The sequence below is a fragment of the Chamaea fasciata genome, unplaced genomic scaffold (assembly GCF_029207755.1).
Source record: "Chamaea fasciata isolate MVZ Bird 193981 ecotype frontalis unplaced genomic scaffold, bChaFas1.0.hap1 SCAF_5, whole genome shotgun sequence".
NCBI lineage: Eukaryota > Metazoa > Chordata > Aves > Passeriformes > Sylviidae > Chamaea > Chamaea fasciata.
In genome coordinates this window covers 1,220,411-1,243,287 of record NW_027094090.1, presented here as the reverse complement: position 1 = coordinate 1,243,287, position 22,877 = coordinate 1,220,411, and the positions used below count along the sequence as shown (strand labels likewise).

The window sequence follows — 22,877 nt, the reverse complement described above, 5'->3', positions numbered from 1 at the left end:
GATTACTAACGTTTATTTAATAACCGCCAAAGAATTTGGAATTTGTAAACGTGCAATTAAACATTAACTATCACGATTAATACTAAATGTGGCAATTAATTTTTGAGTGCTTTAATAAATCATTATTCGTCAGAGTTAAAAACCTTTCCCTGAAACCATTCTAAGGGAAGAACTGCCTCGCTCTGGAAGCCCGGAGCCGCCCCGAAATTCCCTCTCAGCTCCCCCAGGCCCAGCTCTGCTGTTAATTTGTGGCTCAGAGGAGCAGAATCATCCCTTGGACTCTGCTCCCGGGTCGTGTGGGCATGGAAGACCCTGGAATTCAATCCCGGCCGCACTCGGAGTTGTCCCCAGGGTGCCTCTGCTGTCACTTGTCAAGGCAGAATTAATTAAAAATGAAATAAAATTAAAATAAAATAAACTATTCGTCGTTTCCTGCAGAGCTTGAAGCTTTTTTTTTCCTTTAATTATCCAAGATCTTGGTGGCGTTAACGTGAATTCGTTAGGAATGGTTTCTCACTGGTAATTCCTGCTTTATCCCGGTTTTTTTTCCTCCAGGATTCACTACAATATTTTCTACTGTTTGGCTCTGATGGAAAACGCCCCCGGAATCGTGCAGCCTCTGGAAGAAATGACAATGGATTTGTGGTCCAGGTGATGCCGCCGAGGGAATGCTGAGCGTTCCCGTGGGATTGGGAGAGCAGATATCCCACGGCAGGAAAAGCTGGAGGTGGATCAGGTCCTCCTTCCCGTGAATTCTCGGAGGAAAAATCGGGGTTGGGATTGAAACCTGGAAAAAAAATTGGGGTTGAAAATTCACTGCTGGCTCTGTCTTGGGATCGTGGAATGGGTTGGAACCGTGGGATGGTTTGGAATCATCCGGCGTCACCTCCTGCCATGGCTGGGACACCTCCCAGGTCACTCCAAGCCCTGTCCAGCTTTTCCTCGGACATTCCAGGGATCCAGGGGCAGCCACAGCTGCTCTGGGAATTCCAGCCCAGCCAGGAATTCCTTCCCAAGATCCCACCCAAATTTCCCCTTTTCCAATCTGAGGCCATTCCCTGTGTCCTGTCCCTCTGTCCCTTGTCCCCAGTCCCTCTGCAGCTCTCCTGGAGCCCCTTTAGGCCCTGGAATGTTCTGGAAGCTCTCCCTGGATCCTTCCCTTCTCCAGGGGAACATTCCCAGCTCTCCCAGCCTGACATTGGATCCATCTCCTCTCCAAGAAATCAATGGACTGAGGGGCTTCACTTGGAACCTCAGGAATCCATGAAGGGTCTCCCTTCCCTTTCCCTCTCTTTTCTCTCCCCGTTTCCCATAAAAATCCCTCGGGATGGATCCTGAGTGTCCCGAATCCCAGAATCCCAGGAGCAGTTTGGGTGGGAAGGGACCTCAGAGCTCATTCCAGGGACAATCCCACCATCCCAGGCTGCTCCAGTCCTTCCTTGGACATCCCAGGGATCCAGGGGCAGCCACAGCTGCTCTGGGAATTCCTTCCCAAGATCCCACCCAAATTCCCCTTTTCCAATGAGAAGCCATTCCCTGTGTCCTGTCCCTCCATTCCTTTCCCAAATTCCAGCATCTCCTGGAGCCCCTCGAGGCCCCGGAATGTTCCAGAAGCTCTCCCCGGATCCTTCCCTTCTCCAGGGGGAACATTCCCAGCTCTCCCAATCCATAAGGAATAAAACACCTCCCTGGCCTGTGGAGATCCAAGCTTGATTCCTTTCCTGCTGCTGGCTTGAGTCCTTTCATTCCTTATCCTGGCCTGGAGCGAGGGAACGGGATCGGTTCCTCCGTCGCCGCGGTCTAGCGCAGGGAAAAGTGGTTCTGATGAGCTCCAGGTGCTGCCTTAACCCTCAACGCCCCGCTGAGTCCCTTCTGGAGATGTGTTCCTCTCTTCGCGTGCGGGAATTTCAACATCTTTCCCGGGATTTTGTTCTTTTGTCTCCGGTATTTTCTTATTCTGTGCTCTGCTCCTTTCCCCAAGCTGGGATGGGATGGATCAATCCCTGGTTTCCCTGATGGTTGGTTTTATGTGGGAGGGTTTATTTTAGGCGTTTTCAAAGGTTTCCTTCCTTTCAAATGAAGAATTCCTTCCTTAAATTCCTTCCACTCTGTTGGTTTTGGGAATTTTTTTTATTTTTTCCCCGTTTTTCGTTTGTTTTTTTTTTTTGTTTTTAGCGGAGGGGCTGACGTCAAACTGACCCACGAGCAGCAGAGGATTTTGAATCACAAAATTGAGCCGGGGCAAACAGTGAAAATCATGGCGCTTGCAGGTAAGAGGCCAAAATGTTGGGAGAGCGATCGGACAATTCCCAGTCTGCTCCTTCCCCTCCCTGATCGCCCTCCCTGAGGGATCGTGGGATCAATTCGTGCCTCTGGGATGACAAATTTACGGGGAAATCTGCCCCGAAAACGGGGGCAGAGTGAAAACAGAAACAGCCCTGCAGATCCTGGGCTTGGGAAAGGAGGAAGAGGAGATGCTCCAGGTGCTGGAGTAGAGATTTCCCTGGAAAATCTGGAGGAGCAGATCTTGGAGGAGTGAGCCCATGGAATAAAGGGAGAAATTCCTGAAGGAATGAGCCCGTGGAATAAAGGGAGAAATTCCCGAAGGAATGAGCCCATGGAATAACGGGAGAAATTCCTGAAGGAATGAGCCCGTGGAATAAAGGGAGAAATTCCTGAAGGAATGAGCCCATGGAATAAAGGGAGAAATTCCCGAAGGAATGAGCCCGTGGAATAAAGGGAGAAATTCCCGAAGGAATGAGCCCGTGGAATAACGGGAGAAATTCCTGAAGGAATGAGCCCGTGGAATAACGGGAGAAATTCCTGAAGGAATGAGCCCGTGGAATAAAGGGAGAAATTCCCGAAGGAGTGAGCCCATGGAATAAAGGGAGAAATTCCCGAAGGAATGAGCCCGTGGAATAACGGGAGAAATTCCCGAAGGAGTGAGCCCATGGAATAAAGGGAGAAATTCCTGAAGGAATGAGCCCGTGGAATAAAGGGAGAAATTCCTGAAGGAATGAGCCCTTGGAATAAAGGGAGAAATTCCTGAAGGAATGAGCCTGTGGAATAACGGGAGAAATTCCTGAAGGAGTGGCCCATGGAAAAGGGATCCAGGCTGGAGTGGGCAGTTCCCCAAGCTGCGCCAGAGGAGGTTTAGGTTGGATATTGGGAAAATTCCGCCGGGGGAAGGTTTATCCAGGCCTGGCACAGCTGGAGTCCCCATTCCTGAAGGGATTTAAACTCCCTGTGGATGAGACACTTGGGAACGGGAATGGCTTTGGAAGTGCTGGGAATGGCTGGGCTCGACCCTCAAGAGCTTTTCCAAGGCAAACAATTCCCTGATTGTCTGAAATCAGGAGCGAAGTGGAAAATGGGAGTTGGGACAGCAGCGGAGGGAGGTGCAAAACCAATGAATGCATGGAATCATTCATTCCTGCCTGTGGATCTTTTATTCCTTGTTTTCCTCTCCTCTCCAGGCACGGGGAAAACCTCGACCTTGGTCAAGTACGCCGAGAAATTCCCGGAGCTGAAATTCCTCTACCTGGCTTTTAACAAAGCCGTGGCAGACAAGGGGAGAAAGGTTTTCCCGAGGAATGTCACCTGCAAGACCTTCCACTCCTTGGCTTATGGAAGCGTTGGGAGATAGTGAGCGCGGAATTCCGGTTCCTTCGGGAAAATTGGGAAAGGACGAGGAGAGACGTGAACCTCAGCACAAATAATATGGGGGGGGGGGGGGAAGAAATTGTCGGGATTTTTGGTTTCCAGATGGATGAAGTGGGATGCTCCAGGGATTTTAGCTTCCGTGGGAAGCGCCTCGAAGGCAAGGAGCTCCTCGGAGGGAGGTGGGAATCCTCTGGGAATGAGGTTTTTCCCAGGAGCTCCCCAGAGGGAGGTGGGAATCCTCTGGGAATCCTCTGGGAATGAGGTTTTTCCCAGGAGCTCCTGAGAGGGAGGTGGGAATCCTCTGGGAATGAGGTTTTTCCCAGGAGCTCCCCAGAGGGAGGTGGGAATCCTCTGGGAATCCTCTGGGAATGAGGTTTTTCCCAGGAGCTCCTGAGAGGGAGGTGGGAATCCTCTGGGAATGAGGTTTTTCCCAGGAGCTCCTCGGAGGGAGGTGGGAATCCTCTGGGAATCCTCTGGGAATGAGGTTTTTCCCACTTCCCATTTCCACTGGAATGCTCCCACCATTCCCAGGTGCTGCTTTTCCTGAGCAGAGGCTCGATCTCCTCACCCTGAGCTGTTCTCATGATCCAATTTCCATCCACTTCTGGCACGTTTCCGCTGGGGATAGGAAGGAGAATCGGCCGTGACCTGGGAAAAGAGGGAAATCCCCTTCCCTGCCTCTTCCGACACTCCCGAATTCCGGGGATGAGCTCGATTCTCCACCTCTAAAACTTAATCCGAGCAACAAACTTCTGCTTCCCCCAGGAGAAATCTGTGCAGGTTTAAAGATATTCCGTTGTCAGGATGATTTGGGATACAGATCCAAGCTTTTTCCAGGGATAACCCACTGTAGGAAAAAAAACCCCGGGATTTCTGCGCGTTGTAACGTTTCCTTTGTCTTTTCCATCACCTCCGGCACAGCTACAAGGACAAAGGCAAGCTGAACTTCTCCAAGATGTCCGTGTTTTCCATCAGCTTCCTCCTGCAGCACAGGGAAGGCCAATCCCTGTTTGTGAGAGGGAAAACGGTGTCCCAGACCTTGGAAAACTTCTTCTCCTCCTCGGACGAGGAGATCTGTGAGGAGCACGTGCCCCTGTTGTTCAAAAACACTCACGGGAGGATGCAGCCCACGAGCCGAGAGGATAAAAGAGTGAGGGGGGTTGTGTTTTTTTTGGGATGGAGCCTCTGGAATTTTCCGAGGTTGGGGTGGGGGCTTGGAGAAAGTTGGGATAATGGGAAATGTCCCTGCTCGTGGATGGGCTTTGAGGTCTCTTCCAAGGCGAACCAGTCCATGATTTTAGGAGATAATTCACGTTCTTCCCCCTTCCCAAAAAGTTGTTTCGTGGGGATTTTGCCGCGTTTCGCTGGAATTTGGGAAGGGAGGTTGGTACTGGGGGATCCTGCAGCCGGAGAAGGGGGTGGGGTAAATCCTGAGCTTTGGAAGAAAGCAGAGGCTGGAAGCAACATTCCGAAGGAATTGTGGGGAGGAATCGAAAGGTTGGGAAGGGAAATCGTAAGATTTGGAGGAGGAATCAAAGATTGGGAGAAGGAATTGAAGATGAGAATCAAAAGGTTGGGAGGAGGAATCCGAGATTGGGAGGAGGAAACAAAAGATTGGAAGGAGGAATCAAAATTGGGAGCAGGAATTAAAAGATTGGGAGGAAGAATCAAAGATTGGGAGGAGGAATTAAAAGATTGGGAGGAAGAATCAAAGATTGGGAGGAGGAATTGAAGATGGGAATCAAAAGGTTGGGAGGAGGAATCCAAGACTGGGAGGAAGAATCCAAGACTGGGAGCAGGAATCCAAGATTGGGAGCAGGAATTAAAAGATTGGGAGCAGGACTCAGAAGATTGGGAGGAGGAATCAAAGATTGGGAGGAAGAATAAAAAATTGGGAGCAGGAATTAAAAGATTGGGAGGAAGAATCAAAGATTGGGAGGAGGAATTGAAGATGGGAATCAAAAGGTTGGGAGGAGGAATTAAAAGGTTGGGAGGAGGAATCCAAGATTGGGAGGAAGAATAAAAAATTGGGAGGAAGAATAAAAAATTGGGAGGAGGAATCAAAGATTGGGAACAGGAATTAAAAGATTGGGAGGAGGAAACAAAAGATTGGGAGGAGGAATCAAAGATTGGGAGGAAGAATAAAAAATTGGGAGGAGGAATCAAAGATTGGGAACAGGAATTAAAAGATTGGGAGGAAGAATCAAAGACTGGGAGGAGGAATCCAAGATTGGGAGCAGGAATTAAAAGACTGGGAGGAGGAATCCAAGATTGGGAGGAAGAATAAAAAATTGGGAGGAAGAATAAAAATTTGGGAGAAGGAATCAAAATTGGGAGCAGGAATTAAAAGATTGGGAGGAAGAATCAAAGATTGGGAGGAGGAATTGAAGATGGGAATCAAAAGGTTGGGAGGAGGAATTAAAAGGTTGGGAGGAGGAATCCAAGATTGGGAGGAAGAATAAAAAATTGGGAGGAGGAATCAAAGATTGGGAACAGGAATTAAAAGATTGGGAGGAGGAAACAAAAGATTGGGAGGAGGAATCAAAGATTGGGAGGAGAAATCAAAGATTGGGAGGAAGATGATGTTTGGGGGAAAAAAGGGATAAATCCCCGTTTTCCCCTAAAAAATACTTCAGCCAATGTCCTCACCAAATCCTTGTGGACCTGAGGAGCTGCTTGGGATGGGGAAAAAAACTGCCTGGGGTGGGTTTTTTTGGGAATGGCTTCCCACTGCCACAGGGCAGGGCTGGACGGGATCTTGGGAAGGAATTCCCAGAGCGGCTGTGGCCGCCCCCGGAATGTCCAAGGAAGGATTGGAGCAAGCTGGGATAGAGGAAAAATGTCCCTGCCCATGGCTGAGGGAGGGACCGGATGGGCTTCCAGACCCTTCCCGACCCAAACCATTCGGCGATTTTGGCGATTATTCCGCGATTTTTATCCCAACCCTTCTGCCGTCCCGTTTTAGATCAACGTGGAAGAGGCCAGAGAGATTTGGCGCAACATGAAGAGGCTGGACGGAGACGCGGAGAAGAGATACAAGATGACTTGTGATGGTAAAAGTGACGGGGAAATCCCTCGGGGGGGGGGAAAGGGGGTAATAATTAATAATTAATAATTAATAATTAATAATAATCAACGGATTCATTATTCCTGCTTCTGGCTCAGCATCCGGGAGGAGAAAATCCCTTTTTTCCTGCCCCTGGCTCACCAGGGAATGTTCCCTCCGGGCTCAGCTTTTCGAATTTGTGCTCCCACAAGGAGAAAAACGTGCAGATTTTAAGGATATTCCCTTTTTTTAACTTAGTGGCTAAAAAATCAAGCCCAAAAAGTTTGGGAGTTGCTTCCGGCGCATCCTTTCCTCTGGATAGCGCTGGAGAAAACACACAAAAAAAACAACTTTTCCTTGGAATTTTTTCCTTGGAATCATCAAACCCCAAATTCGGGAATGCGCTTGGGCCGCCAAAGGAGGCAGAGATTTTTAAAGGTGGAAATTCCAAGCAGGAAGCGAGGCCAGAAATGTTACAAAACAAACCCCTCCCCCCCAAAAAAAAAAAGGAAAAAAAAAAGGATTTATTTTAAAAATCCTGCTGGTTTATGCTGAGAGAATTCCCGCCTCCCTGAAATTCCTGATTTTTTTTTTTTTTTCCCCCTCAGGATATTTGAAACTTTGGCAGCTCAGCAAGCCCCGGCTCTCAGGCTACGATGCCGTTTTTGTGGACGAAGCCCAGGATTGCACTCCAGGTGAGTTTTTCCGGGAGCTGGAGCTCCAATCGCACTCCCAGAGGGAATTGCCACGTGCTCAGGAATGTGGTGGAAGTATCTTCACCAAAATACTTGGAATTTAAACGAATTCCCCCTCAGGTTTAACTTTTTAAATGAGCTTTCCCTGGGTTTGGAGCACGTTTTCCCCTCCCTAAACAGATGGAAAACGGAATTATTTTTTTTTTGGATTCTCCCAAAGCTTTCCCTGGGTTTGGAGCAAGTTTTTCCCTCCCTGAACAGATGGAAAATGGAAATATTTTTTTTTTGGATTCTCCCAAATCTTTCCCTGGGTTTAGAGCAAGTTTTTCCCTCCCTAAACAGATGGAAAATGGAATTTTTTTTTTTGGATTCTCCCAAAGCTTTTTTTGGATCCCCCCAAAGCTTTCCCTGGGTTTGGAGCAAGTTTTCCCCTCCCTAAACAGATGGAAAACGGAATTATTTTTTTTTTGGATTCTCCCGAAGCTTTCCCTGGGTTTGGAGCAAGTTTTCCCCTCCCTAAACACATGGAAAACGGAATTATTTTTTTTTGGATTCTCCCAGAGCTTTTTTGGATTCTCCCAAAGCTTTTTTGGATCCCCCCAAAGCTTTCCCTGGGTTTGGAGCAAGTTTTTCCCTCCCTAAACAGATGGAAAATGGAATTTTTTTTTTTGGATTCTCCCAAAGCTTTTTTTGGATCCCCCCAAAGCTTTCCCTGGGTTTGGAGCAAGTTTTCCCCTCCCTAAACAGATGGAAAATGGAAATATTTTTTTTTTGGATTCTCCCAAATCTTTCCCTGGGTTTAGAGCAAGTTTTTCCCTCCCTAAACACATGGAAAACGGAATTATTTTTTTTTGGATTTTCCCAAAGCTTTTTTGGATTCTCCCAAAGCTTTTTTGGATCCCCCCAAAGCTTTCCCTGGGTTTGGAGCACGTTTTCCCCTCCCCAAACAGATGGAAAACAGAATTATTTTTTTTGGATTCTCCCAAAGCTTTTTTGGATCCCCCCAAAGCTTTCCCTGGGTTTGGAGCAAGTTTTCCCCTCCCCAAACAGATGGAAAACAGAATTATTTTTTTTGGATTCTCCCAAAGCTTTTTTGGATTCTCCCAAAGCTTTTTTGGATTCTCCCAAAGCTTTCCCATGGGTTTGGAGCACGTTTTATCCCTCATGATCCAAACCGAGCTTTCCCTTCAGTTTCCAGCAGATTCTTCCCTCGTGATCCAATCTTTTTTTTTTTTTTCCTTTTCCCCCCTCCTCAGCCATCGTGGATATTGTGCGATCCCAGAAATGCGGGAAGATCCTGGTGGGAGACCCTCACCAGCAGATCTACACCTTCCGAGGAGCCGTCAACACCCTCTCCACGCTGCCTCACACCCACCTCTACTACCTGACCCAGGTGAGGGCAGCGTTTTCCAGGGACGAATCCCAAATCCAGGGGGAACCTGGCCCAGCCGAGGGTTGGTTGTCCCTGGATTGCGGAGGAATCCAGATGTGGGGTTTTGGTGCAGCGGTGCCATCCCTGGGGATGGAGGAGTGGGAGCTGGGAGAGAGGGAAGCGTCGGGGAGATTCCTTTGCTTTCGAGGGATCGCGGCTGGGATGCTGGATCCAGCTGTGGGATCCACCAGCTGGAGGAGCTGGAGCTGCTGGGAGAGCTGGGAATGTTCCCCCCTGGAGAAGGGAAGGATCCGGGGAGAGCTTCCGGAACGTTCCAGGGCCTCAAGGGGCTCCAGGAGAAGCTGGAATTTGGGAAAGGAAGGGAGGGACAGGATACAGGGAATGGCTTCTCATTGGAAAAGGGGAATTTGGGTGGGATCTGGGGAAGGAATTCCTGAAATTCCCAGAGCAGCTGTGGCTGCCCCTGGATCCCTGGAATGTCCAAGGAAGGATTGGAGCAGCCTGGGATGGTGGAATTGTCCTTGGAATGAGCTCTGAGGTCCCTTCCCACCCAAACTGCTCCTGGGATTCTGGGATTCGGGACACTCAGGATCCATCCCGAGGGATTTTTATGGGAAATGGGGAGAGAAAAGAGAGGGAAAGGGAAGGGAGACCCTTCGTGGATTCCTGAGGTTCCAAGTGAAGCCCCTCAGTCCATAAATTTGTACCCCTGGATCCCTGGAAGTGACCAAGGCCAGGTTGGACATTGGGACTTGCAGCCCTTTGGGATAGTGGGAAGTGTCCCCGCCCATGGCCAGGATTTCTGGGAATATTTTGGGGATTTTTGGTGCCTTTTCCAAGAGAAAAATGATCCAGAAGCTTGGTGGGAATCACATCATTCGGATTTAAGAACGACTGAGATTTCTAGGAATGTCTCTAGGAATGTCTCGGAGGGATTTTGATGCTTTTTCCATGGGGGCGGGAAAAAAAAAAAAAGTCTCCAGAAGATTTCTGGGAATCCCATCAAGAGCAATCCTTGGATGGATGCCGAGAATTCCCTCCGGTTTTTTTTTTTCCGTGCAGAGTTTCCGCTTCGGGCCCGAGATCGCCTACGTGGGCTCCACCGTCCTGGAGGTGGGGAAAAGGATCCGCCACCAAACCCTGCTGGGGGGACACCAAGAGGGTGAGCTGGGAATGGGAATCCCGGAGGGATTCCCGAGGGAGCCGAGGGGGTCGGGGGTTGGGATCGGGGTTCCTTGGTTCCTTGGGTTGAGTGGATTCATGTCGTTTGTTTTGACCTGACTTCGTTCTTGAAAAGGATTTAAATGATTCGGCTTAGTTTAGTGTGAATTGATTTAAATGAAAGGAAATGGGATTGTTGTTGCTAGTAATTTAATGTTAAATATTATAATATCTATAATTGTTATATAATACGTTATATATTCTAATATATTCTAATATAATTATATAATATTATTGTATTATATTATATCTAATGTATAATGTAATAATGTAAAAATATTGTTATTTTATTATATAACAATATAATATAATAATATAAATATAAATAATTATAGTATAATAAAATTATCTAAGTGTTATATATTTATATTATAATGCATTTATATAATATATAATTAAATACAGAATATTGTGTTATTATATTATATTATATTATATTATTATCAATAATAATGTTATAATACAATAACATAAATAGAAATAGAAATAGAAATATATAATTATAGTACAATGTAATTATACAATAATATAATCATATAATTGTTATATATTTATATTATAACATATATAATATTATTATATAATATTATTGTATTATTCCATTATATTATATAATAATATTATATAATAATATTATATATTTATATTATAATACATATAATATTATTATATAATATTATTGTATTATTCCATTATGTTGTATTATCGACAAAAACATAATATATTTATTTTATAGTGCTTATAATGATATAAAATAGATAATGAGAATGCTGGGAACTGTGAAAGAATTGAATGGATGTGGTTGAATTTCATTTTTCAAAGTATTAGTCATAAAGAATAGATTTTTTAAAATAGGACGGAAATAAAGGAATAATCCTTCATTAACTTAAGAATCAAATTAAAATTAAATTAATTTGAGGCCCCATTTTGAGGCTTCTTTTCTCCCATTTTTCTCGGGGGTGGGGCAAGGAAAGGACAGGTGGAATTAATAAATAGAAATTAATAGTAAATATTAGTCACTAATGATAGATTTGTAAACATAGTAAATAAATAAAGTTAGGCAAAATAAAGAAAATAAATAGAAATAAAAGAAAGAAATAAAATCAATTTCTCCTGCAGGAGACGTGAGGGATGGAGCGAAGAAAGAGGAATGGACAGCTGGAATGAATAAATATAAATTAATAGTAAATATTAGTCACAAATTATAGATTTTTAAACATTTTAAATAAATAAAGCAAAAAAAAGAGAAATAAAAATAAAGAAAGAAATGAAATGGATTTCTTCTTCAGGAGACGTGAGGGATGGGGCAAGGAAAGAGGAATGGACAGCTGGAATGAATAAATATAAACTAATAGTAAATATTAGTCACTAATGATAGATTTTTAAACATATTAAATAAATAAGGTAAAACCAAAGAGAAATAAAAATAAAGAAATGAAATGGATTTCTTCTTCAGGAGACATGAGGGATGGGGCAAGGAAAGAGGAATGGACAGCTGGAATGAATAAATATAAATTAATAGTAAATATTAGTCACTAATGATAGATTTTTAAGCATAGTAGGTAAATAAAACAAAACAAAATAAAAAATAAACAAAGAAATAAAAGAAATAAAACTGATTTCTTCTTCAGGAGATATGAGGGGATGGGGCAAAGAAAGAGGAAGGGAAAGGGGGAATTGATAATTCCAAGGTTTTACGTCGATAAATCATAAATAATCAATCCCAAATGATAGATTTTTAAACGTAATAAGCAAATAAAACAAAATAAAACCAAAAGAAATGAAAGAAATGAACCGAATTTCCCCTGCAGGAGCCGTGGGGGGCGGCGGGGCCGGGCCGGCGGCGCTGCTGTCCCGCAGCAACTGGAACGTCTTCGAGGACGCCGTGAAATTGGCCGGGAGGAACCCCCCGGCCAAAATCCACGTCATTGGGGTGAGGGGCAGCGCCCGGCCGGCCTCCCCTGGGGAATTCCAGGGATTTCCAGGAAAAAAACGGGAATTTTTTGTGCCCAAGGATGACGTTGTTCTCGGAGTTGTGTAGGCCCCGATCCATTTTTGGGATGATTTGTCCCGTAATTTGGGATAATTTGTCCCGTTTTTGTGAGGGATGGGGCAGGGAAAGAGGGATGGACAGCTGGGAGAAATAATTCCCAAGTTTTAAATAAATATTCCAGGAAAAAACAGGAATTTTTTATGGGCAAGGATGTTATTTGGAGACTTTTACTCTCCAAGCCTTCCAGCCCACATCCCATTTTTAGGATAATTTTTCCCATTTTTAGGATAAATTTTCCCATTTTTAGGATAAAATTTTCCCATTTTTAGGATAAATTTTCCCATTTTTAGGATAAATTTTCCCATTTTTAGGATAAATTTTTCCCATTTTTAGGATAAATTTTTCCATTTTTAGGATAAATTTTCCCATTTTTAGGATAAAATTTTCCCATTTTTAGGATAAATTTTTCCCATTTTTAGGATAAAAATTTCCCATTTTTAGGATAAATTTTCCCATTTTTAGGATAATTTTTCCCATTTTTAGGATAAATTTTTCCCATTTTTAGGATAAATTTTTCCCATTTTTAGCATAAAATTTTCCAATTTTTAGCATAAATTTTCCCATTTTAGGATAAATTTTCCCATTTTTAGGATAAATTTCCCATTTTTAGGATAAAATTTTCCCATTTTTAGGATAATTTTTCCCATTTTTAGGATAAATTTTTCCCATTTTTAGGATAAAATTTTCCCATTTTTAGGATAAATTTTTCCCATTTTTAGGATAAATTTTTCCCATTTTTAGGATAAATTTTTCCCATTTTTAGGATAAATTTTTCCCATTTTTAGGATAAATTTTCCCATTTTTAGCATAAAATTTTCCCGTTTTTAGGATAAATTTTTCCCATTTTTAGGATAAATTTTCCCATTTTTAGGATAAATTTTTCCCATTTTTAGGATAAAATTTTCCCATTTTTAGGATAATTTTTCCCATTTTTAGGATAAATTTTCCCATTTTTAGGATAAATTTTTCCCATTTTTAGGATAAATTTTCCCATTTTTAGGATAAATTTTCCCATTTTTAGGATAAATTTTTCCCATTTTTAGGATAAAATTTTCCCATTTTTAGGATAATTTTTCCCATTTTTAGGATAAATTTTCCCATTTTTAGGATAAATTTTTCCCATTTTTAGGATAAATTTTTCCCATTTTTAGGATAAATTTTTCCCATTTTTAGGATAAAATTTTCCCATTTTTAGGATAATTTTTCCCATTTTTAGGATAAAATTTTCCCATTTTTAGGATAAATTTTCCCATTTTTAGGATAAATTTTTCCCATTTTTAGGATAAAATTTTCCCATTTTTAGGATAATTTTTCCCATTTTTAGGATAATTTTTCCCATTTTTAGGATAAATTTTTCCCATTTTTAGGATAAATTTTCCCATTTTTAGGATAAAATTTTCCCATTTTTAGGATAAAATTTTCCCATTTTTAGGATAAATTTTTCCCATTTTTAGGATAAAATTTTCCCATTTTTAGGATAAATTTTTCCCATTTTTGGGATAAAATTTTCCCATTTTTAGGATAAATTTTTCCCATTTTTAGGATAAATTTTTCCCATTTTTAGGATAAAATTTTCCCATTTTTAGGATAAAATTTTCCCATTTTTAGGATAATTTTTCCCATTTTTAGGATAAAATTTTCCCATTTTTAGGATAAAATTTTCCCATTTTTAGGATAAATTTTTCCCATTTTTAGGATAAATTTTTCCCATTTTTAGGATAAATTTTTCCCATTTTTAGGATAAATTTTCCCATTTTTAGGATAAAATTTTCCCATTTTTAGGGTAAAATTTTCCCATTTTTAGGATAAATTTTTCCCATTTTTAGGATAAATTTTTCCCATTTTTGGGATAAAATTTTCCCATTTTTAGGATAAATTTTTCCCATTTTTAGGAATAATTTTTCCCATTTTTAGGATAAAATTTTCCCATTTTTAGGATAATTTTTCCCATTTTTAGGATAAAATTTTCCCATTTTTAGGATAAAATTTTCCCATTTTTAGGATAAATTTTTCCCATTTTTAGGATAAAATTTTCCCATTTTTAGGATAAAATTTTCCCATTTTTAAGATAAAATTTTCCCATTTTTAGGATAAATTTTCCCATTTTTAGGATAAATTTTTCCCATTTTTAGGATAAATTTTCCCATTTTTAGGATAAAATTTTCCCATTTTTAGCATAAAATTTTCCCATTTTTAGGATAAATTTTCCCATTTTTAGGATAAATTTTCCCATTTTTAGGATAAAATTTTCCCATTTTTAGCATAAAATTTTCCCATTTTTAGGATAAATTTTCCCATTTTTAGGATAAATTTTCCCATTTTTAGGATAAATTTTCCCATTTTTAGGATAAAATTTTCCCATTTTTAGCATAAAATTTTCCCATTTTTAGGATAAAATTTTCCCATTTTTAAGATAAAATTTTCCCATTTTTAGGATAAATTTTCCCATTTTTACGATAAATTTTCCCATTTTTAGCATAAAATTTTCCCATTTTTAGCATAAAATTTTCCCATTTTTAGGATAAATTTTTCCCATTTTTCGGATAAATTTTTCCCATTTTTAGGATAATTTTTCCATTTTTAGGATAAATTTTTCCCATTTTTAGGGTTTTTTCCCCCATTTTTAGAGTTTTTTGTCCCATGTTTATCAGGAATGGGGCAGGGAAAGAGGGATGCACAGCTGGGAGAAATAATTCCAAGGATTTAGAGCAGAGTTTTCCTTCTTTATGGGAATAAAAATCAGCTGGGTGGGAAAAAAAAAAAAAGGGAAAATCCCACATTTTCCGTGTTTTTCAGAGAAATGAACCTGGTGGGAATGTGGAGGTTTTGGGCTGATATTTCCGTTTTTTCACCCTTTTCCCGCCCCAGTTCCAGTTCAAGGCGGGGCTGAAGTGCTCAGGGCTGGGAATCTTCTGCCGTTTGGAAGGAATTGGGTTTATAAATACAAGAAATGAAATCAAATTATTGCTTTTTTATTTTTGCATTGTGATTGAATTTATCTTTATTTTATTTATTGGAATTTAATGTAATTTTTCAATTGTGTTTTAATTTCATTTCATTTTTAGTTCTTACCTTGCATTTTATTTCAATTTAATGTAATTTCGTTTTTATTTCTTGTATTTCATTTTCATTTGATGTAATTTCATTTTTATTTATTTTAATTTCATTTTTATTTCTTCTGTTGTATTTTATTTTGATTTAATTTTTATTTCTTGTACTTCACTTTATTTAATGTAATTTCATTTTTTAAATTTTGTTTCATTTTATTTTAATTTAGTTTTTATTTCTTGTATTTTGTTTCATTTTCATTTAATGTAATTTCATTTTTATTTTTTGTATTTTATTTGATTTTCATTTAATGTAGTTTAATTTTATTTATTTCATTTTATTTTATTTATTTTTATTTATTTTATCGTATTGTCACTTTTTAAAATTATTTAAATTAATTTAATTTTTATTGTATTCTTTATTTAATTTATTTTTTGATTTAATTTTTTATTTTGTTTTTATTTTAATATTTATTTCATTTTCATTTCATTTTATTTTATTTTTGTTTCTTGTATTTCATTTTAATTTAATTTAATTTTTTTAAATTGTATTTTAATATTATTTTTATTTCTTTTAGAGTAGTGCATTTTCATTTTCATTTTCATTTTCATTTTCATTTTCTTTTAAATTTTCATTTATTATTTCTTTTATTGTGTTTTATTTTGTTTTAATTTCATTTTCAGTTGTATTTTAATTCAGTGTATTTAATTTTTCCTTCTTTCATTACATTGTATTTTACTTCAGTTTAACTGTTTTTAATTTTCTTTTTTATTTCATTTCGTTTTCTTTTTTATTTTCTTAGCAAATAATCCGTTTCTCCTTTCTCTCAGGGATTGGAGAGATTTGGCCTGAGCAGAATTTTTGACATTTGGAAGCTCAGCCAACCTGAGGACGTCAGGAAAACCGGTGAGAATTCCCTTTCTCCTGCTTTTTCCCGGGATTTTTGTTTGGTTTTCGTGGTTCGTTTTATTTGTCCTAATTAATTTTTTTAATTGGGACCTGATTTTTTTCATGGTTTTATCACAGGCTGGGCTGTTCGGGCTGCTTAATTCCAGAAATCCCAAAATTTGGGATATTTCCCCCCAAATTTTAGATTGTTTTTAATTTCTCTTCAGCTTTCCCCGGATTGTTTTTGGGTGTAAAACTCCTTTTTTAGAATTTCCTTTAAAATATGGGATAAAAATCAGAATAAAAATCAGGATAAAATTCGGGATTTCCTTTAAAATGTGGAATAAAAATCAGGATGAAATTCAGAGTTTCCTTTAAAATGTGGAATAAAAATCAGGATGAAATTCAGGATTTCCTTTAAAATGTGGAATAAAAATCAGGATGAAATTCAGGATTTCCTTTAAAATGTGGAATAAAAACCAGGATGAAATTCAGGATTTCATTTAAAATGTGGAATAAAAATCAGGATGAAATTCAGAGTTTCCTTTAAAATGTGGAATAAAAATCAGGATAAAATTCAGGATTTCCTTTAAAATGTGGAATAAAAATCAGGATGAAATTCAGAGTTTCCTTTAAAATGTGGAATAAAAATCAGGATGAAATTCAGGATTTCCTTTAAAATACGGAATAAAATCCAGGATAAAATTCAGATTAAAATTCAGGATAAAATTCGGGATTTCCCTTAAAATATGGGATAAAATCCAGAATAATATTCAGAATAAAATTCAGGATAAAAATTCGGGATTTCCTTCAAAACACGGATTAAAATTCAAGATAAAAATTCAGGATAAAATTCAGGATTTCCTTCAAAACACGGAATAAAATTCAAGATAAAAATTCAGGATAAAATCCAGGATTTCCTTTTAAATCCCGGATCAAAGCCTCTCCTTTGAAATCCACCAGCCCCCGCTGAATTTTTTTCGCATGGAGCAAACAAAACCTTCACCAATTCCCCACAAACAATCCGTTTTCCATTTTTGCTTTTTTATTCTCTTAAAGCCTTTTTTTTTATTCTTTTAAACCCATTTTAATTTTTTTTATCCTTTTAAACCCTTTTTTTTTTATTCTTTTAAACCCATTTTATTTTTTTCTATTCTTTTAAACCCATTTTAATTTTTTTTATCCTTTTAAACCCATTTTTTTTTTATTCCTTTAAAGCCATTTTATTTTTTTTATTCTTTTAAACCCATTTTAATTTTTTTTATCCTTTTAAACCCTTTTTTTTATTCTTTTAAACCCATTTATTTTTTTTTATCCTTTTAAACCCCTTTTTTTAATTCTTTTAAACCCATTTTAATTTTTTTTATCCTTTTAAACCCTTTTTTTTTATTCTTTTAAACCCATTTTATTTTTTTCTATTCTTTTAAACCCATTTTAATTTTTTTTATCCTTTTAAACCCATTTTTTTTTATTCTTTTAAAGCCATTTTATTTTTTTTATTCTTTTAAACCCATTTTATTTTTTTTATTCTTTTAAACCCATTTTAATTTTTTTATCCTTTTAAACCCTTTTTTTTATTCTTTTAAACCCATTTTATTTTATTCTTTTAAACCCATTTTTTTTATCCTTTTAAACCCATTTTATTTTTTTATTCTTTTAAACCCATTTTAATTTTTTTTTATCCTTTTAAACCCATTTTTTTTAATTCTTTTAAAGCCATTTTATTTTTTTTATTCTTTTAAACCCATTTTAATTTTTTTATCCTTTTAAACCCATTTTAATTTTTTTTTTATCCTTTTAAACCCTTTTTTTTATTCTCTTAAACCCATTTTATTTTTTTATTCTCTTAAACCCATTTTTTTTATTCTTTTAAACCCTTTTTTTTTTTTTTTTATTCTTTTAAACCCTTTTTATTCCTGATCTCTTTTTTAACTCAGTGACCTCCCGACAAAATCTCCTTGGCAGCTAAAAAATTACCACAGGACAGGGGGGAAAGAAAAACTTCATTAAACTTTGAATTAAAAATGAAAATTATTAATTATTATGAAAATTATTAAAAACCGTGAAAATGAAAAAAAAAAAAAAAAAATTCTTCAATTAATTCATCTCCCCTCTCAGCCAACCTGGTGATTGAGGATCCCTTCATCAAAAAATGGGAAGAAAAAGGAGGATTTTGGGGATTGAAGGAATACGTGGAGAGAGCGGACGACAAAGACCTGGAGGTGAAAATTCACATCGTGGACAAATACAGGGAGAGGATCCCGGGGCTGGTGAGGAGGATCCGGGAACTCCACGTGGCCCAGGAATCCCTGGCAGGTAAATCCTCATCCCGGGGAAAATTGGGATTGTTTTATCATCCCGGGGAAAATTGGGATTGTTTTATCATCCCGGGGAAAATTGGGATTGTTTTATCATCCAGGGAAAATTGGGATTGTTTTATCATCCCGGGGAAAATTGGGATTGTTTTATCATCCGGGGAAAATTGGGATTGTTTTATCACCCGGGGAAAATTGGGATTGTTTTATCATCCGGGGAAAATTGGTATTGTTTTATCATCCTGGAGAAAATTGGGATTGTTTTATCATCCAGGAGAAAATTGGGATTGTTTTATCATCCAGGGAAAATTGGGATTGTTTTATCATCCAGCAGAAAATTGGGATTGTTTTATCATCCAGGGGAAAATTGGGATTGTTTTATCATCCCAGAGAAAATTGGGATTGTTTTATCATCCCAGAGAAAATTGGGATTGTTTTATCATCCTGGAGAAAATTGGGATTGTTTTATCATCCCGGGGAAAATTGGGATTGTTTTATCATCCAGGGAAAATTGGGATTGTTTTATCATCCCGGGGAAAATTGGGATTGTTTTATCATCCGGGGAAAATTGGGATTGTTTTATCATCCAGGAGAAAATTGGGATTGTTTTATCATCCCGGAGAAAATTGGGATTGTTTTATCATCCAGGGAAAATTGGGATTGTTTTATCATCCAGGAAAATTGGGATTGTTTTATCATCCGGGGAAAATTGGGATTGTTTTATCATCCCGGGGAAAATTGGGATTGTTTTATCATCCAGGGAAAATTGGGATTGTTTTATCATCCCGGGGAAAATTGGGATTGTTTTATCATCCAGGGAAAATTGGGATTGTTTTATCATCCCGGGGAAAATTGGGATTGTTTTATCATCCGGGGGAAAATTGGGATTGTTTTATCATCCCGGGGAAAATTGGGATTGTTTTATCATCCAGGGGAAAATTGGGATTGTTTTATCATCCGGGGAATATTGGGATTGTTTTATCATCCAGGGAAAATTGGGATTGTTTTATCATCCCGGGGAAAATTGGGATTGTTTTATCATCCAGGGGAAAATTGGGATTGTTTTATCATCCGGGGAAAATTGGGATTGTTTTATCATCCCGGGGAAAATTGGGATTGTTTTATCATCCCGGAGAAAATTGGGATTGTTTTATCATCCCGGAGAAAATTGGGATTGTTTTATCATCCAGGGGAAAATTGGGATTGTTTTATCATCCAGGGAAAATTGGGATTGTTTTATCATCCAGGGGAAAATTGGGATTGTTTTATCATCCAGGGGAAAATTGGGATTGTTTTATCATCCAGGGGAAAATTGGGATTGTTTTATCATCCTGGGGAAAATTGGGATTGTTTTATCATCCAGGGAAAATTGGGATTGTTTTATCATCCAGGGAAAATTGGGATTGTTTTATCATCCCGGGGAAAATTGGGATTGTTTTATCATCCCAGGGAAAATTGGGATTGTTTTATCATCCCGGAGAAAATTGGGATTGTTTTATCATCCCAGGGAAAATTGGGATTGTTTTATCATCCCGGAGAAAATTGGGATTGTTTTATCATCCTGGAGAAAATTGGGATTGTTTTATCATCCAGAGGAAAATTGGGATTGTTTTATCATCCCGGAGAAAATTGGGATTGTTTTATCATCCTGGAGAAAATTGGGATTGTTTTATCATCCGGGGAAAATTGGGATTGTTTTATCATCCAGGGAAAATTGGGATTCTTTTATCATCCCGGAGAAAATTGGGATTGTTTTATCATCCCAGAGAAAATTGGGATTGTTTTATCATCCAGGGAAAATTGGGATTGTTTTATCATCCTGGAGAAAATTGGGATTGTTTTATCATCCAGAGGAAAATTGGGATTGTTTTATCATCCCGGGGAAAATTGGGATTGTTTTATCATCCAGGGAAAATTGGGATTGTTTTATCATCCCAGGGAAAATTGGGATTGTTTTATCATCCAGGGAAAATTGGGATTGTTTTATCATCCCGGAGAAAATTGGGATTGTTTTATCATCCGGGGAAAATTGGGATTGTTTTATCATCCAGGAGAAAATTGGGATTGTTTTATCATCCTGGAGAAAATTGGGATTGTTTTATCATCCGGGGAAAATTGGGATTGTTTTATCATCCAGGGAAAATTGGGATTGTTTTATCATCCCGGGGAAAATTGGGATTGTTTTATCATTCCAGGGAAAATTGGGATTGTTTTATCATCCCGGGGAAAATTGGGATTGTTTTATCATCCGGGGAAAATTGGGATTGTTTTATCATCCAGGGAAAATTGGGATTGTTTTATCATCCGGGGAAAATTGGGATTGTTTTATCATCCGGGGAAAATTGGGATTGTTTTATCATCCAGGAAAATTGGGATTGTTTTATCATCCGGGGAAAATTGGGATTGTTTTATCATCCCAGGGAAAATTGGGATTGTTTTATCATCCCAGGGAAAATTGGGATTGTTTTATCATCCGGGGAAAATTGGGATTGTTTTATCATCCCGGGGAAAATTGGGATTGTTTTATCATCCTGGAGAAAATTGGGATTGTTTTATCATCCAGGAAAATTGGGATTGTTTTATCATCCGGGGAAAATTGGGATTGTTTTATCATCCAGGGAAAATTGGGATTGTTTTATCATCCAGGGAAAATTGGGATTGTTTTATCATCCCGGGAAAATTGGGATTGTTTTATCATCCAGGGAAAATTGGGATTGTTTTATCATCCCGGAGAAAATTGGGATTGTTTTATCATCCCAGGGAAAATTGGGATTGTTTTATCATCCAGGGAAAATTGGGATTGTTTTATCATCCAGGGGAAAATTGGGATTGTTTTATCATCCCGGGGAAAATTGGGATTGTTTTATCATCCCAGGGAAAATTGGGATTGTTTTATCATCCCGGGGAAAATTGGGATTGTTTTATCATCCAGGGAAAATTGGGATTGTTTTATCATCCAGGGAAAATTGGGATTGTTTTATCATCCCAGAGAAAATTGGGATTGTTTTATCATCCGGGGAAAATTGGGATTGTTTTATCATCCCGGGGAAAATTGGGATTGTTTTATCATCCCGGGGAAAATTGGGATTGTTTTATCATCCCGGGGAAAATTGGGATTGTTTTATCATCCCAGAGAAAATTGGGATTGTTTTATCATCCCGGGGAAAATTGGGATTGTTTTATCATCCCGGAGAAAATTGGGATTGTTTTATCATCCCAGGGAAAATTGGGATTGTTTTATCATCCCAGGGAAAATTGGGATTGTTTTATCATCCAGGGAAAATTGGGATTGTTTTATCATCCAGGGAAAATTGGGATTGTTTTATCATCCAGGAGAAAATTGGGATTGTTTTATCATCCAGGGAAAATTGGGATTGTTTTATCATCCAGGGAAAATTGGGATTGTTTTATCATCCCGGGGAAAATTGGGATTGTTTTATCATCCCGGGGAAAATTGGGATTGTTTTATCATCCCGGGAAAATTGGGATTGTTTTATCATCCCGGGGAAAATTGGGATTGTTTTATCATCCAGGGAAAATTGGGATTGTTTTATCATCCCGGGGAAAATTGGGATTGTTTTATCATCCCGGAGAAAATTGGGATTGTTTTATCATCCCGGGGAAAATTGGGATTGTTTTATCATCCAGGGAAAATTGGGATTGTTTTATCATCCTGGAGAAAATTGGGATTGTTTTATCATCCAGGGAAAATTGGGATTGTTTTATCATCCCGGGAAAATTGGGATTGTTTTATCATCCCGGAGAAAATTGGGATTGTTTTATCATCCGGGGAAAATTGGGATTGTTTTATCATCCCGGGGAAAATTGGGATTGTTTTATCATCCGGGAGAAAATTGGGATTGTTTTATCATCCAGGGAAAATTGGGATTGTTTTATCATCCCGGGGAAAATTGGGATTGTTTTATCATCCAGGGAAAATTGGGATTGTTTTATCATCCCGGGGAAAATTGGGATTGTTTTATCATCCAGGGAAAATTGGGATTGTTTTATCATCCCGGGAAAATTGGGATTGTTTTATCATCCAGGGAAAATTGGGATTGTTTTATCATCCGGGGAAAATTGGGATTGTTTTATCATCCAGGGGAAAATTGGGATTGTTTTATCATCCGGGGAAAATTGGGATTGTTTTATCATCCAGGGAAAATTGGGATTGTTTTATCATCCGGGGAAAATTGGGATTGTTTTATCATCCAGGGGAAAATTGGGATTGTTTTATCATCCAGGAGAAAATTGGGATTGTTTTATCCTCCTGGAGAAAATTGGGATTGTTTTATCATCCGGGGAAAATTGGGATTGTTTTATCATCCAGGGGAAAATTGGGATTGTTTTATCATCCTGGAGAAAATTGGGATTGTTTTATCATCCCAGAGAAAATTGGGATTGTTTTATTATCCCGGGGAAAATTGGGATTGTTTTATCATCCGGGGAAAATTGGGATTGTTTTATCATCCAGGGGAAAATTGGGATTGTTTTATCACCCGGGGAAAATTGGGATTGTTTTATCACCCGGGGAAAATTGGGATTGTTTTATCAT

The 22,877-nt window shown here is 38.5% G+C and overlaps 1 protein-coding gene across 1 annotated transcript in view; it reads left to right on the top strand.

Annotated features, from left to right (window-relative positions):
• FBH1 (F-box DNA helicase 1) overlaps positions 1 to 22,877 on the top strand; it is a gene marked incomplete at its 5' end in the record, with an annotated part of 140,679 nt that overhangs the window by 107,468 nt on the left and 10,334 nt on the right. The window contains 10 exons of the mRNA XM_066182619.1: positions 2,176 to 2,270; positions 3,477 to 3,645; positions 4,585 to 4,813; positions 6,629 to 6,716; positions 7,318 to 7,404; positions 8,661 to 8,797; positions 9,860 to 9,959; positions 11,830 to 11,951; positions 15,950 to 16,025; positions 18,126 to 18,323. Coding sequence (XP_066038716.1) covers positions 2,176 to 2,270; positions 3,477 to 3,645; positions 4,585 to 4,813; positions 6,629 to 6,716; positions 7,318 to 7,404; positions 8,661 to 8,797; positions 9,860 to 9,959; positions 11,830 to 11,951; positions 15,950 to 16,025; positions 18,126 to 18,323 — 1,301 coding nt within the window. The remainder of the gene's footprint in view (positions 1 to 2,175; positions 2,271 to 3,476; positions 3,646 to 4,584; positions 4,814 to 6,628; positions 6,717 to 7,317; positions 7,405 to 8,660; positions 8,798 to 9,859; positions 9,960 to 11,829; positions 11,952 to 15,949; positions 16,026 to 18,125; positions 18,324 to 22,877) is intronic.